The sequence below is a fragment of the Vidua macroura genome, chromosome 3, assembly GCF_024509145.1.
Source record: "Vidua macroura isolate BioBank_ID:100142 chromosome 3, ASM2450914v1, whole genome shotgun sequence".
Taxonomy (NCBI): Eukaryota; Metazoa; Chordata; class Aves; order Passeriformes; family Viduidae; genus Vidua; species Vidua macroura.
Window position 1 is genome coordinate 67,810,602 of NC_071573.1, and position 18,732 is coordinate 67,829,333.

Sequence of the window (18,732 nt, forward strand, 5' to 3'; positions counted from 1 at the left end):
ACCAAGGAGGTACCCAGGCATTCCCACCTGAACCTGAGCAAATATAAACCGGGTTGGACCCTGTGCTTTGTGGGCTTCTTTCACTGAATCTAGACTGCAACCATCACTTTGATAAAACTGGGACCCCCACAGCAGGGAAGACCAGAAGGAGAGGACCAAATGGATGCTGTCAGGATGCATGGAATGGTGATCTTTTTCTCTACTTAATCTGTATCTCTGTCACTCTCTTTCTTTCCCCCCCTAGACCCCTTTTCCTATTTCTTTCTCTCTCTTCCTCTCTATATCTCCTTTACTGTTAAATAAAAATACATACTATTGAATTCAGCATATGGTCTTGTTTGTACCTTAAGTTGGGCAGAGAAATCTCTAGTAATTTTAATAACTGAGTCTTAAGTATATAGTAGAAGTGATATTTCTTTAAAGGCCTGGTGGAACATTTCAAATTCAAGTAGCAAGCTTGCTGGTACTTTGCTTTACAAGATCCATGAGTAACCAGGGAGGATTTTTGTGGGTTTGTTTGGTTTCAGTGTTTTATCCTTCCTTAACAAAGTACCCAAGATGGCTGCTATTAAAAATCCCTCCTCATGACTGTTTAGTTAAAGTTCAGTGCCAACTTTCGTTTTAGCTTCAGCTTAGCAGCTCTCATTAATTTCTCACATTCTTCTGGGACTTGGGATTTCCATATTTGGTTTTACTCTTGGATTATATCAGACAAGTTTGAACAAAATTCTTTCAGCTAAATGAATGTGAAAAAAATATATTCCATATGTTGTTATCAAAATCTTCTGTAGCTGTTTAAGTCAAAAATGGCAAGACAGAAATCTTTGTGTTGGCGTGCAATATAGCCTCTTCCAGAAAACAATCTTAGGTTAAAGAAAATTAGTTAAGCAGTTTTAAATCAACTTGTCATTTTTTCTGCATACTCTGTAGACCCCTTTCATTTTCCCTCTCCTTTTTCTTAATTTAGTTTTTAAACCCTTGTTTAAAATGAGTTTGCCAGGGATTCATTTACTAAGAATATCTTTAATGACATCTCAGTTATGGATACATTTGTCAAGAACCCCAGCTGCTAAGACCAATGGAGTTGAAAAAGACAAAATATACATCATTGCTTCAGTACATTTGTGTAGACAGCTTCCTTTCCTAGTTCTTACCAGTTTAAGCATCAGACCTGATGGTCATACTTAAGTCAGTACAATGACAATTCTTGCATATGTATGGTCAGACTGTTTCTTGCCCTTTTTTTATCCTAAAAAGATAAATATAGGCTAAAAAGAGTAGCTGACAAGTGTCCACTTAAAAATCAGAAAACCACAGTCTGAGGTTGCTATAAAAGCACTAAGACTTCACACCCTCTTTATGTTCTTATAAAGCTTACTACACACTTTGACAAAACCCCATGTTTAGAAAAAGATTTTGCTTTTGAACACAACTACTTAAATCTAGGAAAAAGTAAGACTCAAGGTAGTTCATTCTCTGATCCACTAAGTATCTAATAATTTGGAACACACTGGGATGTCCTTAGTGAGAGAAATACTAAACTCTTCTTTTCCTACTCCTTCTCTCCAGCAAGAATGAATACACTGGAGAGCAGAGGAAGGACTTTTCTGTGAGATGGGTATTCAAATCTCTTCAGCCAGGCATGGAAGCTTGCCAGCAGTTCCCAAGAGTATGCTAGCTCTCAGCTATTGTAAAAATAAATACATAAAAACATATGTTGAAAATCCCTCACATCCTTCCTTTCCCCACTTTGCCGTGTTTGCCCCGGCTAAACAGGGCAGCTAGGAGCAGGGCACTGGAATGTCTTTCCCAGGTTGTTAACTTTCTAAGACATTATAAAAAGATCCTAGACATCAAATCCATGTGTGAAGTCAAGGAATCCTGTTATTCCCCCTATTACAGGGAGAACTATAGTGCAGGGAGATTAAACCCCAAATTTCTAAATGGTTTGCTGCTGTATTCCTCATCCTTACGTAAAAATCTTAAATACCAAAGGACTGACTGTTCCCATTTGGTTTGGTTAGAGTGGTAAATATTCATACAATCTGAAAAACACCCCTTACAGAACACTTCTAAATCATTGGACTAATCATTTGCCTGAGGTATATGGCAAAGCAGCGTCAGTAGCAGTGGAAGAGCACATTTCCCTGGGATTCCAATTCAGTGCTTTGAGCACACAGGAGTCCTGTCTCTCCTTCATTCCTGCTTTGTTACCTGAATTATAGGAATGTAAGAGACATCAACCTCATTCTGCTTTGTTCTGAGGAACACTGTATTACTCTTTTCTTTGCTGATCTACTTTATAAATAACCAAATCTCTGATTGTTACAGGCACATTGATAGGTACTACTGAAACCCACGTGCTGGCTGTGGCAGGTACCTTTACAAAGAGACCTTCATGTTTAGGACAAAATTCCTAAAGTTTCCATGAAAACTGTGTTTGTTAAAAAAAATAAAATTAAGTTTCTATGTGTAACTTTATTTTTGACAGTTTCTCAGCCTTAGCTTTGTACTTCGTGTTTCCTTCTTCTTAGAAGAAATTGGGCTCATAACAAACATCCTTAAGTCAATTCTTGCATGTTATTTTAGTGAATAAATCAGAAAGTTTGATACTTTAAAAAGGAAAAAAGGGGAAAACAAGTTTGTTCTGAAATGCTGAGACAGATACGAGTCTAAGATAGGGAATCTCAGTCTCCACCTAGATCAGATCACAGTGATTACTGGGGTGATGGAAATTTGCCACTCTCCCTGCTGGCACTTCAGTGACTAATGAAAATACATGCATAGGAGAAGGTGACAGAATTTCCCTTGAAATAAGCCCAGTCACACTCAGAGGAGAGTGTTAAAGTGTATGTACTAGGAGAAAACATAAAATGAAGTAGCGTGTGTCCAGGGTAGACAAAATAAAGAAAATAAAACAGTGATGAGACACCTTACAAAATGTAGCCTGAAACCCATAGTCTTTTCAAATCCAGTTAGTACAGTGGAGTAAGCAAGCTGGTTGCAGACTCTGTTTATATGTATGTTTATATATGCACACTACAGTCATACGTGTATATAGAAAAGTGGCTATAGACTATGAAAATGGGTTAGCATCTGAAGATCAGACCATAAAGGTGGAGTCAGTGAAGATTGATGAGCATTTCTCTTTGTTTAGAAGTGTTATTTTCTTATTAATGTGCTATGGGGCAGTATGCTAAGGACACGTTTGCCATTGTGTACAGTAACACTCTACAACAGTTTTTAGGCATGTAACATGTTTGCTGCAGATCTACCATAGATTATAATATATATCTATACTTGCAGATATGTCAACTGCTAAATGTAGCAGACTGTCTTTGCACCTTTGGTTACCACAAAAAAATTCACGTGGTTTAATGGCAGATGCTAAAGGATAGGGACACTCCTCTTGGAAAACTAGTTCCTTCTTATGAAACCAGCATGGCAATACAGTGCTGTATTGCTTCCAGGTTGTTTTTTTTTTATATATAGTCTATAGATTTTAAGGAAGGCAGTACACAGGATTTACATAGAAAATAATTGGGTTTGTATGGTACAAACAAGGAGAAGTTTGGAAGGCTAGGAGTTTAGTTTGCTTTTTCATTACATGAAAGTTTATAATAAAGAGAAATCAGTTCTCTGTGCCAGCTGGAGGAAGCACCAAAAATAATCAGTATAGTTTGTGAGAAAGGGGATTTTACTTAGGTTTTAGGAAAAGATTTCTGACTACAAGTCTAATTCAATGGGCTAACAGGTTACACAGTAGGAAAGATGTGGAAAACCCTGTGGAGGTTTGAGGTTAGAACAGATAATCTGAAAGGTACAATCTGTCTTTATCCTGTTTTAATGCCAGTGGTGGTCAAAATGTTTAGCTTAAGCTCCCTTTCCTACCTATATATCTTTGCTTTATAATTTTAATTCAATGTAGTGATTTCCAAAAGGTCTTGAGAGATCAAGGAAAACTTTGTCTTGTGCTTCAGTAAAAGTAGTACAGGAAAGGGAGGGTACAATAACAGTTGTCCAGAATTTATCTCATGAGATACATATGTATAAACATCCAACTAAATAAAATACACATGCACTAACAGAGCCACATATTATTCTTAATGCAGTTATCAGTAAGGTCTCTACGCAAAACCAGATTTTGGAAATAAATCAATCACTTTTAATATTAATAATATGATATTTCATTATATGTTAACTCTTCAGTCTAAGACATAGACTCTATTGAGTTAGGTATTATACATTCACAGGAAAAATTAGAACTGTTCTTTAAATGTATCTTTCTTAAAAGATGCTCAAAACAACCCTGTTTGGCCCTTGCCATTGCATTCAAAAGAGGACTAATGCTTGAGTGATATTTCCTGTGAACCACCTTAACCCTGGGATTCCTATTGCCTGTATAGTCCTCATTTTCTGTTTCTGAATTAAATTTCTTTTCCTGAAGCACAGTCCTTTGCTGAACTTCTGCTTGATTTTTTGGACTGCCTCTCTCACGTGTATTATGAGTATTCTGAGTTCCCTTTTATGTGCACTTCCAGTCCTCCCAATATTGCAGCAAACAATTGACTGTTCTACACTGAGGTTATTTTTTTTAGCTGACTTTTCTCAACACCTATTTCCATGGCTGTGGTTATGAGAATGTTGCACAGGAGAGCATCAAAAATATTACCAAAGTTAACATCTATTAGCTCCTAACTCCCACTGAACTACTAAACTGGGTATGCAGTCAGAAGAGATAATAACATGGAATTGACATGGTTTTTCATTGTGAAGCTGATCTTGACTATTTCTAATAATTTTATCCATCTGAAAATACATTTTTCTCTAGTGTATTTTCAGTTATCTTTGTTAGCTTCTTCATCTGTAACTTCCCTTGTTTCCTTTCATCTGTAACCTTCCTTGTTTCATGGTGTTGCCGTTCCACTCAACACACATCTCTCTGTCCTATGCTAGTCCCTCTCTTTCTGTGTTTACACACCGGAACCTTTTTCCTTATTCTTTTATCTTTTTTTACCAAAATCTTTTGTGAAACAATACCTAAAACAGGTATTGGATTTATCCTTCTCTAGTTTTCCAGATTATTCTATTTCTTTCTGTTGCCAAAAACTCTCACTAATGACTCAGAAATTGTTCAGCTAATTTCCTAAAGCTGTGTGAAATTCTTTGACTACTACTTTTTAAAGTTATTCTCTTAACTATTTCCCCCCCACACCCCCCTGGCATGTTGTAGAGAGAGTTTTCCAAGTTTAACACTCTCAGTAGCAACAAATGCTTGATGTCCCAGTGGTTATGTTGGCTAAAGCAATTTTAGGGAAATTCCCTCCCACAGCTCTCCCATGTGGCTAGCAATACAGAGACTATAAATATAGCCAAACCACAAGCATTTTTACCACTTTAGTTGATTTATGCAACATGATGGTGAAAATGTCATCAGGCAATCCCTGCACTACCATTCCTGTCTGTGTTAGAGGAAAAGTTGGTGAAGTTTTTAAACCTGTGATTTTCAGGTAAGTGCCTCTGATAACTTTGGCTTAATGTTCTAGAAATCACAGTGAACATAATCAATTTTACAAACTAGTGAGGCCACTTTTTTCAATGCCATGTGAAAATAAATATGAAATAATAAACATGTTTTTCTTCTATTTAATGCATAATATACACATTCATTTCATCTGCTGGTCCATGAGGACTCACAGCATTCCAGATGATGGATATGAACCAATTTTCCAGTAGTTCCATTCTAAATCACCTGGAATACATACATTTTCTTCCTATATCTGTAGTTTTGAAATACAATTTGGATAGAGAACTTCTCACTAAAACTCTTGGGAATCACAAGTTATAATGGGAAAAATCAGATTAAGGTACTTTCTTAATAGAAAAGAAAATCTATGAAGAATCTTCCTTTCTGTAGTTTAACATACCAATATTTAATCAAGCTGGAGGATAGCTTTTGATAAAGAATTAATAGCCCCTGAAAGAAAAATCATATCTCTAAATGCAAATATTCTCCCTAAATTGGGCATCTTCCCTCCTTTCCAAAAACTCACATTTACTTCCATGCTGGAAATTGCTGCCAGTGCTGAAAACAGCCACTTGAAAGAGTGAAAAGTATTTTAGTTTCAGTACATAAAAACGGCCTCGAAGTGTCACTAGAGAGCTATCGATAATCTGTTTCAAGCCACATTTCAAGGTTTTGGGGCTGCTTGATCTTTTCACTCAAGAGCCACTTCTAACTTCATCTTTGTTATTGCTTGCATTGCCCATCAATATGTGTGGCCATGAAAATTCCCTAGCCATTTCCACACGGATGGCAAGGCTTTCAGTGTCACAGTTCCACTTTTATGAAGGCAAAAAGCATGAAGTGAAAAAAGAAACTTGGAAATAACAGATCTTTGGGGGTGGGGGGGGGGGGGGGGAAGGAGTGGGAAAAAAAAAGGAAGTTGGTAATTTATTCCCTCTCCCTTCATAATCTTGACCAAGACAAATAGAAATGTGATTCTAACAATGGTAGGAAGTGAAGCAGCCTAACCTTTCTGCATTTAGCCTGGAATCTTTTTCAGAGTAGAGACTGTCTCTCATAGATGTTTACACACAGTGCCTGGCACAAACAAGACTCATATTTAATCCTGGCCTTTAGAGCCCATATCACAGTATAAATATTTCCTAGTAGTAGTAGTCTTACAGAAATGAACTTTTGTTTACACTGCTGCTCAGAAGCCGTTCTTGGCCGTGCTCCTCCTGTGGGATTCCTTCCCAGCTGTCCACGTCACTGTCATCTGCAGTTTGATTGCCTTTAATATGGCAGATTCACGTGTAAGGGAGCCTGCAGTATGGAAGGTTTTTAAATATCCAGTTTCACTTGCAAATGGTGCATTTCTTACACGTGTGTTGCTTCACTCTGCTGTTGGGAAGGTCTGATGTTCAGCACCCTTTTATAGTCTCACTGTAAACTTGTGAGGCTTCTCTGAAGAGTTACACTACAAGTGTCCTCATTCTATCTTTGTCAAGAAAGATGAAGAGTGTATTATTTCTCCTAAAGTCCTCAGGAACAACTCAGCGCTTCCATCTTCTGTATCTCTGAGACAAAGCCACACAGAAAGTTTTTCCAGCAATTGCCTTTGTAGTTAAATTTGACACACCTACCATGAAGCATTTAGGAGTAGGAAAACTTCAGAAGTATTAGTTTGTTTCTACTTCTATATATCCACAGATTACTGAACTAATGACTATCATAACATGTATGCAATAACAACAAGATGTGAGTCAAGGCCCTAAAGTCTCTTTAGATTAGATTAGATTAGATTAGATTAGATTAGATTAGATTAGATTAGATTAGATTTGCACTGGGATTTAAATAGAGAACAGTTGGCTTTGAATCCCTCTGTTTTTTAAAGATGATAGTCCTATTATAACATCACTTTAAAGTATTTTCCCCTTCTTTCTTTTCTTTGGCCCAATTTATAATGACAGCAGAAGCGTCATGATCTTGAAATTACAATTGTCTGTTCAAGCAACACAAAGGCAAAAAAATTCACCAGATTAACACAGCATTCAGCAGATAGCAATCATGACCACAAAGTATCATTTTTACATTGAAAATAGCAAATTTTTTCTGATTACTTATCCAGAGGAGCTTGTAAATACATTTCTGCATCATCACTTTGATGTATAAGCTTGTTGAGCATTAGAAAGACTCCATGTGATGGAGGCAAAGGAAAAGCCTGGACTGATGAACTTCCAGAGTATAAACTCACATATATAACAATGATGCTAAGTTTCCAGCAGCATTTAATTTTTGTTATTTCTAACAGCAACACATGAAAGTGCTCCTGTCTATTTTGCCAGTATGGTCCTGTGGGTCTTCAGCCTCTTAATTCAGGCACACACAGTACTTTCTAGTACCTTTATTGCACACCATTTCTTGTGGATTCCAGGTGGACGCTGCACACAAGAATCAAATGTGTTTTTCTTATTATTAGCAACATCTATGGAGCAATTTCATAAGTGTGTTGCATAGATTAACAAACTTTGGGAAGCACTGATTTTGCAATCATTCTAGTGTCACCAAGATCCATAAAAAGCAAGTTAGCTAATTTAGCATACATATGAATGACATTGTTTCTCCATGTGAACATTGACTTGTAAAGTTGTTAAACATCTGAATAAAATATAACAATTTTCAAATTTACCTGTAAAAAAACATCCAGGAGAAAGAATTCAGAGAAATTTTGGAATTATTTTCACTCCACTGCTTTAAATTATCTTCCTGGGTATTTATTAGAAAGCAAAAACGTATGTAGGATATGCAAAAATAGTACGGAGGGAAAAATAAAAAAGATCGTGTTCCTTCCTGTGTTCTGAGTATCAGTCCATGATTTCTGTAATTTTATTTAATTACCAAGGTGGGATATATTTGTTGCCCAGTGTCCTCAGAGGACTTCCCTGAGCTATATCTGCTAAGTTTGCTTTAATAGGCTCCTAAACTGCAATGTGGGGCTCGTGAGTGGCCTAATGATTCATTCCTGAAAAATATTACCGCCACCAACCAGTTTTGGACTTGGTTCCACTGGTGATGTCTGAAAGGAACATGGATCTGCACTCAAGTGGAAACAGTGTCTCTCATAAGTAAATTATATTTTTTAAAGACAGCACAGGGTTACTTTAACCCTATGACAGCCTTGCTTCAGGGGGCTAGAAAAAAGAAGTTTCTTCCTTTAGTTCCTAAAGCATGGGAATTGGTTTCTTTTTTTTTTTCTCTTGGTCCCCTTTTAAAGGCCCTGCCTATGCAGGTCTTAACTGTTTCAAAATGGTTCTTTTCCAGTGAGATTGAATGGGTTTTGCTTCCTTTGAACAGCAGGTGACCCTTGTAAGCATGGCTTATTGTGTCACCAAATTAATTTTAAATACTCAGGTGGTTCTCCAACTTCAGAGAAATAACTACTCTAGTATAGGCTAGAAAGGAATTTTTTGCAGCTATTAGAGCTAGTCAGCAAGAATAACTTATGTAACCAACAGATCCATAAGTATTTCTCTCTTGTTTTGGAAACTAAGGTGTGAACTTCGAGAAAAAGAGTCTAGTTCGTACTGTATCTAAAAATAAATCTCTAGTCACTATAGTCTCTGCAAAGAGCAACTATCAAATACTTTATTACCAACAGTATCAGCTGAGGTATTGTGAAATACCCCAGAAGATGCATTGCTTGGCTCAAAACATCCCTCTCCAGCACTCTTCTATTACAGGTTATCACATACATGGCCCCAGGAACTATCCTAAGAATCCTAACTCCTGGAATATTTGCTACTTGGGGACAAAAATGCATACATCACCAGTAAGATTTCCCTCTACTTGCAGTTCTAAAATCAAAATTGTGTTAGGTAAAAAAACAAAAAAAAACAAAAAAACCCAAAAAAACTCAAAACAAAACAAAAAAAAAACCCCAACAAACCAACAAATAAACAACAAACAAATGAAAACTCTCCCCCCTCCTTTTAACTTAATAATGTCTTTGATATTTTATCTAAATTCATCATATCTTAGAGCTAACATTCCATATATCTTGTTTGTGTCTTTCTAATTGCAAATATTAATGTCTTGTTTTACCTAGTACCTTGATAGTCCTGTTTTGGATAAACATGCCTTCCTGCAGCAAAGATTGAGGGCAAAGATGTGTACATAATACTTGGAACCATCCTCAAGACTTCAAAACATTCTAAAAACATGTACTTCACCTTTATGTCACCTCCACCAGGTAAATTATAGATACCCTAAAAACAGGGCATTCTGAATCTGAATTTTTCTGTATAAAGAATACATCTTGCTTTTGTATAAAAAGTATACTCAACAATACAGCCCAAATTTACATATTTCTAACACTGTACTTCATTCACAGGGCAATACTTTGGTCACCCTTCTGTTTAGGCATAATTGCCACTTTGATCCCTTTGCTAACCCTCCTCTGATCTTCCCAAAAGGCAACGTTTCCACTTCAGAGCACTCTCAACAGTTGTCCCAGCAAACGTATCATGAAACACGCAGGTACGTCTTCCCTTTCTCAATCCTCAAATAAGCAACAGGCCTTAAAACTCACCACCACACTGGCTCTTGCTAGGGCAAGCCAGTACACAGGCTTTCAGAAACCTTGCACTTCTTGGTAGCACCACCTCTTACAGTCCCTCATTCCAGTGACAGGAGCCTGCCTGCCTCTGCCCTGCCAGACTCGTGGCAATGCCAACAGCTCCCATCACAGACAGCTGTCCCAGGATCTCAGATTTGTAAGGAGAACAAATTAATCTCACTGTCTACACCATGTTATAAACAATACACTATTTTCACTTGCTTCTTACTTCAGAAAAAAAAAAGACCTGCTACCTGCTTTATTCTATCTCAGTGACCTGAGTATGGTAAAAAAAAAAAAAAAAAATGTCCTAAGCTAGAATCAGGATGCTTTCACCTAAGCTACATCATTATGAAAAACACATTTCACCTCAGTCTCTCAAAACAAATACTAAAACCAGTCCAACACCACCAGTGATGACCTTTTACTACTCTTTCACTATACAAAATAGCATAAAGACTGAATTCACAGGACTAATTTTGCAGGAAACCATTAACCAGCATTACAGCTTCAGAGTAGAATGTGTATTATTCTAGATTGTTTTAAAGGACTTGTAACTTAGAAAAAAACTCAATCAAAACAGATTAAAACCTTCAATCTTTATCTGATCATCTGCAAGTGAAATTCAAGAGTTAGCTGTTTCGAACAGTATTGTAGAACAAAAAACATTCTTCCAACATAGACAACATCATAATAAAGGAGTAAAATACATATGCAACACTGGTATCTAATACAACCAACAGGCATTTTTAGATATGGTAGAAGCCGATACAAGACTTGATTTGTATCCAAGGATTGTGGACACAAGCAAAAAGGTGATAGCACTTCCACAAAAGACAAAGCCTGGACTCTGCTTCCCTCATCCATCTCACCTTTCCCTTTTCCTGCCTTGCTTCCTTGCCTGAAGGCAAAATCTCTACAGTTTCGCATTAATAAGTATCAGGACCAGATACAAAACTCAAGTACTTGAGGTACGACACCTTGATTTGGAAAGCCTGAAATGTAGTTTAGATATTACCAAGATAGGCATGAGATCTAAAGCACTTTTGTACAACCAAGTTACATTCTTGAACAAGGAAAACTGCTGTCTCAGTGTAAGTAAATAAACAAAAGAAGTAAATCTCTACAGCCCTTAGTCAGGAAAAGTTAGATTCCAGTGTAAGTTTTACCTAAAAATATGACATTGTTTCAGCACAACAGAAATTACCTTGTTCATAGTAATAATAATATTCTCCTTAAAAAGAACCACGAGATAGGTAAACAGGTTTGAAATCACACAATTTAAATTCACATATGCTCTGAGAGAATTTGTTGAAATTACAATACTTACTATAATTAGCATTTTCATTCAGGCAACCAATGCAATAAAAAAAAAAAAAGTATAAAGCTTTCTCAGTAAGATGAACCACTTGACCAGTCACTAACACCAAGCCCCTTCATTTTCCTTGTACATAAAAAAGATATTCCACAATTCCCAGTCCCTTGGGGACCCAGGCAGGAAAGATGCTCCTGCACAATTCTCTGGCAGGAGATAGCAGTTCAGAACTCCTCAATTCCCATGATTCCAAGCCATTTCTTGACTTCTGTCTTCTTAAACCACAGAGTGGAAAACTGGTATCATCAAATCTCACCCGACTGCTGGGACAGGAAGAGCAGACCACGCAACTGGTGTTCTTAAGATGCACTTTTGAAACTCTACCAGTGTTAGGACTTGGAAATATATTTCAAGTCAAGTCAAGCCACAGAATGACAAAGCCTCAAGCCAAAAGTCCATCTGCCAGGGGCAAGAGCACTTCTGTACTCTCAGGAAGAGGAAGTGCTTCAGAAACCACCAGCTTAGTGAGGAAAGCTTGAGAGGTTAAGAAAAAACTGAAAAAGAACTTTACTAGCAATTATTTTCTTCATATGTACATATACAGTTTGACAAAAAAAAAAAAAAAAAAAAAAAAAGAAAAGAAATTCAGACTTCTCTTTAAGAATCCTTGGATTCAAATATATATATTTATTAAAAAGAGACATTGACTCTATGGCCAAGACATTATGTCTCAAAACAGGTTTTTACAGCCATGTTATAAAAACCCCTTAGCAAAGCAGTTATGCACTAGACTTCAAACACATGTACTCCAAGAATGACACTGGTGTGGAGGATATTGTTTTACATCCATTTATTTTTGTCCCTCAGCAATTATAGCATAGTTTCAATACATTTCTAAAGTTATAGAGAAATACCAGGGCAACTAGAGTACATACAAGTCAAAGTTAAAATGGTAGATAGCTGAATTAAAAAACAAAAAAAAAAACAGAAAAAAAAAAACCCAAACAAAACAAAAAGAAGTATGCATTCAGCAGGAAATCTACTATACTTAATTCAGTTTAGGCTTTGTTCTTTAGGGAACAAGGTGCTAACGTGCCATTTTCTCATAAAATGAATCATAATTGCTTCCAAAGAGTTTCTGCTGAAAATGGTGGAAGCAAATAAGTGTAATACTAAACTTTCTCCTATAAACTTAGAAGCAACACTTTCTTGAATCAATTTCCACCCTCCAAACACCACTGCTGCTTTTCTTACATGAACTCAGTGTTGTATTAAGGCATAATTGCCCTGAGCAATATGCTGGAAATTAGCCAAAAAAGCCTAACAATTAAAGGCAAGCACCAAGTAATTTTTCTTTTTATTGACACATTTTGAAATCTGCTCTGAAACTCACCTGTACTTGGGAGTAGCACTTGAGGAAAAAAAAGAAAATATTGCTTTTAATTACTTTAAGTAGAATGGCAGTGTTAAGTTTCCCCCTTCTCCTTCCAGGCTAGAGTTTTCAAGACAATCATCGAGGTACCAAAGCAGGACCAGCATACCAAGATCTGAGTGGGACATCTGTTCAAGAGCTTAATTTTTAAGCAACTCAGCATAAAAATTTCAGTGCCCCACCCTAAGCAATTCAAATTAAATCTTATTTTCCTCAAGAGGCAAGATACTCATACGCTGGATACCTCTGGTCTTAAAAGCAAGATGGAGCCTGGACAGGAGAATCATATACTGTACATGCTCAGACTGCCTTCCAGTCTTCTTTGTAAAGCCAGAAAAGCCTACAAATTACCTGGTGCACTGCACACTTTCTCTGTAAAATGCACAGTATTACAGAGTCCAAGATCCAGGAAGGTACTTTTCAAAGCTAGTGCTAACAGCACACATGACTGTCTCTGTACAAATTTAGGCAATCCTGGCTAGTCCCTTTAAGCTAGCAGAGTATCCATAAAAGAAAGACAACCAAATTATACATTTTATTCACATTTATTTTTCGCTTTTAGTGTGCTCACAGAAAATTAGAACACCTTAAGCAGGAGTTTAATAGCAATTTTTGTAAGCAAAGTTACATTCCATCTCTAAGTCAAATTGGTCAAAGCTTCTCCAGTATTTACAAAAACATGATAGACAAGATGCTACACAAAAAAAAAAAAAAAAAAAAAAAACATTGCATCTGAAGAGTTTTCCTTTATTTTCAAAGACAACTGGAAAAGAAAGCATTGTCTGCTGTAATCAAAAACATACCACAGTATAAACAGTAACCATTCCACTTATCACAGCTTGGTTGAGTTTAAAATTTGTGTTTAAAAGGTCCAAGATGACTGCAGTTTTACAAAAATGGGCAGGGTGGAAAGAGTTGCAAACTTCATGTGCTTCTGGATATCAAGATTTGTTTTTTTTATACAATAGTCACAGTTAAAAACACCCTGCTGGTAATACATAATTACACTTTATTAAGGTCATAAACCAGCAATAAACAATAAAGCCTATACAACTTGTATTTCTACTTAATCACTGACTGATACAGCTAACATGAGATAAGTGAAAAGTTCCTATGGTTTAAATGAATTTCTAAGACTATGATCTCTTTATCTGGGTATTGATTTTTATTTTTTATTTTTTTTTTCCTTTTTCCTTTCCTTCTTAATCAAGACTTGTAGTGTTGTAAACCTTATAGAACATCTGCCTCACAAAATACATCGTAATAACTTTCTTTTAAAAAAAAGACTAACCCCTTACATCATTTCTGGCGGGGCGCGCTCCCAGCAAGGGCTGCGCGCCCCGGGTTCCCCACTGCGGCCCCTGTCACTTCATTTGATATCCCTTATTGACCCACCCATCTCCTTCATATATGGGCATGTCCATAGACCGATCGGCAAAAGTTTTATAATATGAAGAGAGTTGCGAAGTATGAAATTAAAAAATAAACGAACAAAATAAAAAATAGCAAAAAACCAACGGGAAAAAAAAACCGAACCAACCAAAACAAAACATTAATACTGATGAAAAAAAAAACCCAAAAAAACCAAAATACAATGGATGGGAGAGGAAGGCGGAGAGGAGCCCCCCTCCGCCCGTTGGAATGGCGGCAACATATAACGATTTGAGATGGGAGCTGCGGGGGGAGAGAAAAAAAAGAAACGAGACATCTTTTAAATCAATCCCTGGTTGTAGACAAGTTCTCCGAGACCAGTACCTGGCACCACTCCAAAAACAAACAGGGGGGAAGAAAAGTCCGTCGGCGAGGTGCGGCGGCGGCGCTTACTACTCCGCCGACTCGGCGGCGGGTCCCTCCGGACTGCTCTCGGCGGGGGGCTCCTGCCGCGCCGGCTCCTCCGCGGGGGCCGCCTCCTGCTCGCCGCTGCCCGCCTCGCTCGTGGCGGCGCCGGCACCCGCCGCCTCCTCCGCCGCCTTCGCCTTCCCCTCCGCTGCCGGCTGAGGCGGCTGCTGCTCCTCGGCCACCGCCGATGCCGGGGCCTCTTCTCCCGCCGCCTTCTCGGGGGCGGCCTCGTCCGATTTGGCCTCCTGCGAGTCCCCCGCCTCCTCCTTCGCCGCCTCGGCGCTGCCGGCCACGCACGCCTCCTCGGCGGCCGCCTTGCCCTCCTCGCTGCCCGCCGCCTCGGGGGCCGCCGCCTCCTCCTTCCCGCCCTCCGCCGCCGCGGTGGAGGCGCCGCCCTCGCCCTCGGCCCCCTCGCCGGCCTCCTTCTTATTCTTCTTGAAGGAGAAGCCGCTGAGCTTAAAGGACTTCTTGAAGGAAAAGCGCTTCTTTTTTTTTTTCGGGGTCTCGCTGCTGGACGAGGGGGTCGCGCCCTCCTCAGTCTTGGGGGAGGACTCGCCCTCCGCCGGGGAGGCCGGCTCGGTGCTCTCCGCCTCTCCCGCCTCCTTCTCGGAGGCGGGCTCCGACGAGGCCGCCTCCTCTTTGCCCGTCTCCTCGGCGGGCGCGCTGCCGTTCGCCTGTACCTCCTCCTTGCCCGCCTCCGCCGCCGCGGGGGAGGCGTCGCCGTTCACCTTCAAGTGGCCGTTCTCCTGCAAGACAAGGACCAACGTTACCGGCGGTACCCGGGGGGGTCGCGGGGCGCCGCCGCCCTCGCCCTCCCCGCCCGCCGGCCTCGCCTCGCCGCTTCCCGCGGTTCGAAGCTCCGCGCTCTCGCCGGGCCGGGCGCCCCCAGCGGCGGGCGGAGCGCGCGGCGGCCGCCAGAGGGCGCCCCGGCTCCACGCAGCGGCGGCCGCGCCGCGCTCCCCCGCCCTCGGCGCGCCCCGTCCAAGCGGCGGCGGCGGCGCGGGGCGGGGAAGGCGAACAAAGCTCGCCCGGCCCGGCCCCGGCCCCCCGCCCGCCGCGGCCCCTCTGCGCCCGGGCGGTGCAGCGAGGCGCCCCCGCCTCCCCCGCCCCCTCCCCATTCACGCCGCATTTGCATCTTTCGGGCGCCCGGAGCGCGGCTGGCTGCCCGGGGCGGCAGCTGCGGGGGCGGCGGGGGGTGGCTGCCCGCAACGCCGCCGCCGCTGCGCGGGGCAGCGGCGGCGCGGCCAGCCCGGCTCACGCGTGGGGAGGGGGCGCGGGTGGGTGACAGAAAGCCGTGCCCTGCGGCTGCCGACCCTCCTGTGGGGCTGCCGCGGACGGCGGCGCAGCCCCCGGCCCGCTCTCCCGCCCGAGGGGGCTTGCCCGCTGAGCCCCTGCCCGGCGGCTCCGGCCGCGCTACTACACGGCCGTCCGGCTGTGCCACGAGAGGCGTTCCGCGCGAATCACCGAGTGTCTTCGGGAGGAGGTTAAGCGGGCAGAAAAGCCAAGCGGTGTGAGATCCTTCCGTTTACGAGCCATTGGGACACTCCACCATAATACACGAGGGATTTAATAAATGAAAGAAAGAAAGAACCGTGCCCCTTCCCCCCCGCCCCCCACGCAGGAAAGATAAAGGAACGAATCATTCAAAGCCGAGCCCGTTTAACCAAAATAAAGAAATTATTCCTTTGCCTCGAGTTGCAAAGATAAAAGGATCGACCGTATTCTCCATTGAATGTGCCACTGGGGCATCAAAGGAAGAATTAAACAGGATGCGAAAGAGAGTCCGTCGAAGTTGGCTTAAAAAAGGGAGCAGATTTAATATTTTTTAAAAATTTCTTTTCGTTTTTTACCTGTCCATTCGCCTTGGATGGAGATGCAGCCACTGCTTCCCCAGGTTTCTCGGCGGAGGCTTCGCCCTTTGCAGCGGTCTTGGAGAACTGGGCACCCATGCTGTCTTATTCAACAAAGAAACTCAACAGATCCAAAAGGAGGGGAAACAAAGAGCGTTGGGTTGGTATAAATACTGGGCGACCAGCAGCAGCAGCAACACACACACACACCAGAGGGGAAAAAAAAAGAGAAGAGAGAACAGAACCGATTATAATGCACTCCTTTTAAAAAATTTAAAGTTGAAGAGATCAAAAAGCAGCAGCACAGGAGGGAGGGGAAAAAAAGGGAGGAAAAAGTCGAGCAAAAAAAAAAAAAAGGAGCCCAAGTTTAGTAAAAAAGAAGTAATAAAAAATCCCAGATTTGTAGCCGTACTGTAGACAAGGAGAAAATGGAGAAATCTCCCTGGTTGCTAATAAGATGCGGAGTCCAACGCCCAAGTGCACAGATGAATGGGCTTCCCGAGCGGTGACGGCAGCGCTCCGCCCGGCGCCGGCCAATCGCGGCCGCCGCGCACAAAGGGGGGCGGGGCCCGCCCGCCCGGCGAACAATGGAGCCGCGATGGCAGCGGTTTGAAATCGGCCCCCGGCCGATAATGAATGTGCCGCTCCGCTCCGCCGCGGCGCGGGCGGGCGCGCCGGGCCCCGCGCCGGGCCGCCAACAAAACACCCCGAGCGAGCGAGCGAGAGAGGGGGAGAGAGAGAGCGGGGCGGGCGGGCAGGGACAATGGTGCGAGGGGCGTGCGGGTGAGTGCGAGTGCGAGTGTGAGTGAGAGCGTCCCGGCCGCGCCGCACGCCCCCGCTCGCTGCCGCCGGGAGAGAGCAACAGATAGTGTGTGCGAGCCCCGGGCGGGGAGAGAGAGGGAAGGAGGGGATTTGCTGCTTGCTTTTTTTTTTTTTCCCTTTTTTTTTTTTTTTTTTTTTTTTTCCCTTTTCTTTTCTTCCCCGGGTTTAATTGGTCGCGATTGTTAATTCGCCCCCAATTTGGAAGGTATTTGAACCACGTAGATCGGGTTTCGCCGAACGAGATCACGAGTCGAAATTAGTAGGTCTGTAGGCCAGATGTTGCAAACGCTAAAGCAGCGGCAGCAGGAGCCGCTGCCGGAGCAGAAACGGACCCCTCCCCCATAGCGATATTGGCTTGGAATAAAATATTTTGTGATTAGCCTACGGCTCTAATTAAACTCTGCTGTCTGATTATTCCTGATTTGTGATTTTAAAGTATTTTCTGAGGCGGTGACCCACTTCACGATTACATTTCCATACACTCAAGTAGTGGGCGAAGCGACATTATCAGGGAAACATTCACGCTTTCCCAAACCTCAGCCCCGAGTGTGTATTTACGTTGAATTTAAACCCTCGAATAAGATGTAACCCGAAACTAATGCACGCGAATCAACGGTGATCTGGGGCGCTTATCAGCGCTGGGGTGGGCGAAATATCACGGACCCGAGTGATTTCCTTTCTCGGGGGAGGGGGCGGCGTGTGCGGGGAGCCGGCCGGCTCCCTCCCTCCGTGCTGCGATGCGGGGAAGGCTGGCCTAGACCCCCTCCCCCCTCCCTGGCACCCCCATCCCCTTTTAAGGAGCAGAAACGAGCGTCAGAACCATCGTTTCCCATAGTCGGGTAATCTCCTCCGAACGCCTGTTGTTTATAAACAAGGATGTTAAAATGATTCCGATAATGAAGGGCTGCGGAGCGGGGAGGCTCGGCTCAGCCGCCCACCTCCCTCTCCCCGTGGATTGCCAGGGCTGGCGGGATCGGTGGGCTTCGTGCGGACGCCGAGAGCCGCCTCTCGGTAACCCCGGCGAGGGCAGCCGGTGGCTTTCAACCGCTCGAGGGGATGACTTCGTTTCTTGGGGGGCAAAAAGGGGCATTTGGCTGGTGTTTTTTACAAGGGGGGGGGGGTCGAACCTCTCCCTCCCTCCCGCCGCATTTCACGCACAGCCTCTCCGCAGCCACTGCCGCCGCTCCCTTTGTCTCGGCCGCCGCCGCCCGCCCCGCCGAGCACGGCGCAGCAGCGTCCCGCTCCCCCGGGGGCAGCCCCCCCACGCCCGCCCGTGCGACCCGCACAGGCAACACCCGCAGCCCCCGGGGTCGGCACGGGGGGCGGCCGCCGGCCCTGCCAGGGTGACCGCCC

At 42.7% G+C, this 18,732-nt stretch overlaps 1 protein-coding gene across 2 annotated transcripts; it reads right to left on the minus strand.

Moving 5' to 3' along the window:
* Positions 1 to 12,269: 12,269 nt before the first annotated feature.
* On the minus strand, positions 12,270 to 17,425 carry MARCKS (myristoylated alanine rich protein kinase C substrate). 2 transcript variants are annotated; one of them, XM_053974381.1, is made up of 3 exons: positions 16,970 to 17,425; positions 16,558 to 16,730; positions 12,270 to 15,453 (listed from the first exon to the last, which is right to left on the minus strand). In XM_053974381.1, the coding sequence occupies exons 2-3, from the start codon at positions 16,654 to 16,656 to the stop codon at positions 14,692 to 14,694; spliced, it is 861 nt and encodes a 286-aa protein (XP_053830356.1). In that variant the 5' UTR covers positions 16,657 to 16,730; positions 16,970 to 17,425; the 3' UTR covers positions 12,270 to 14,691. The 2 variants fall into 2 exon arrangements, with proteins under 2 accessions (XP_053830356.1, XP_053830355.1); XM_053974380.1 differs by having other exon boundaries at positions 16,558 to 17,424.
* Between the last annotated feature and the right edge of the window lie 1,307 nt (positions 17,426 to 18,732).

Excerpts from the sequence above, each read along its gene's own strand:
- MARCKS (XM_053974381.1), bottom strand. The coding sequence starts at position 16,656 with ATGGGTGCCCAGTTCTCCAAGACCGCTGCAAAGGGCGAAGCCTCCGCC. Across the intron at positions 15,454-16,557 it reads CATCCAAGGCGAATGGACAG|GAGAACGGCCACTTGAAGGT; the intron begins GTAAAAAACGAA and ends CTTGTCTTGCAG.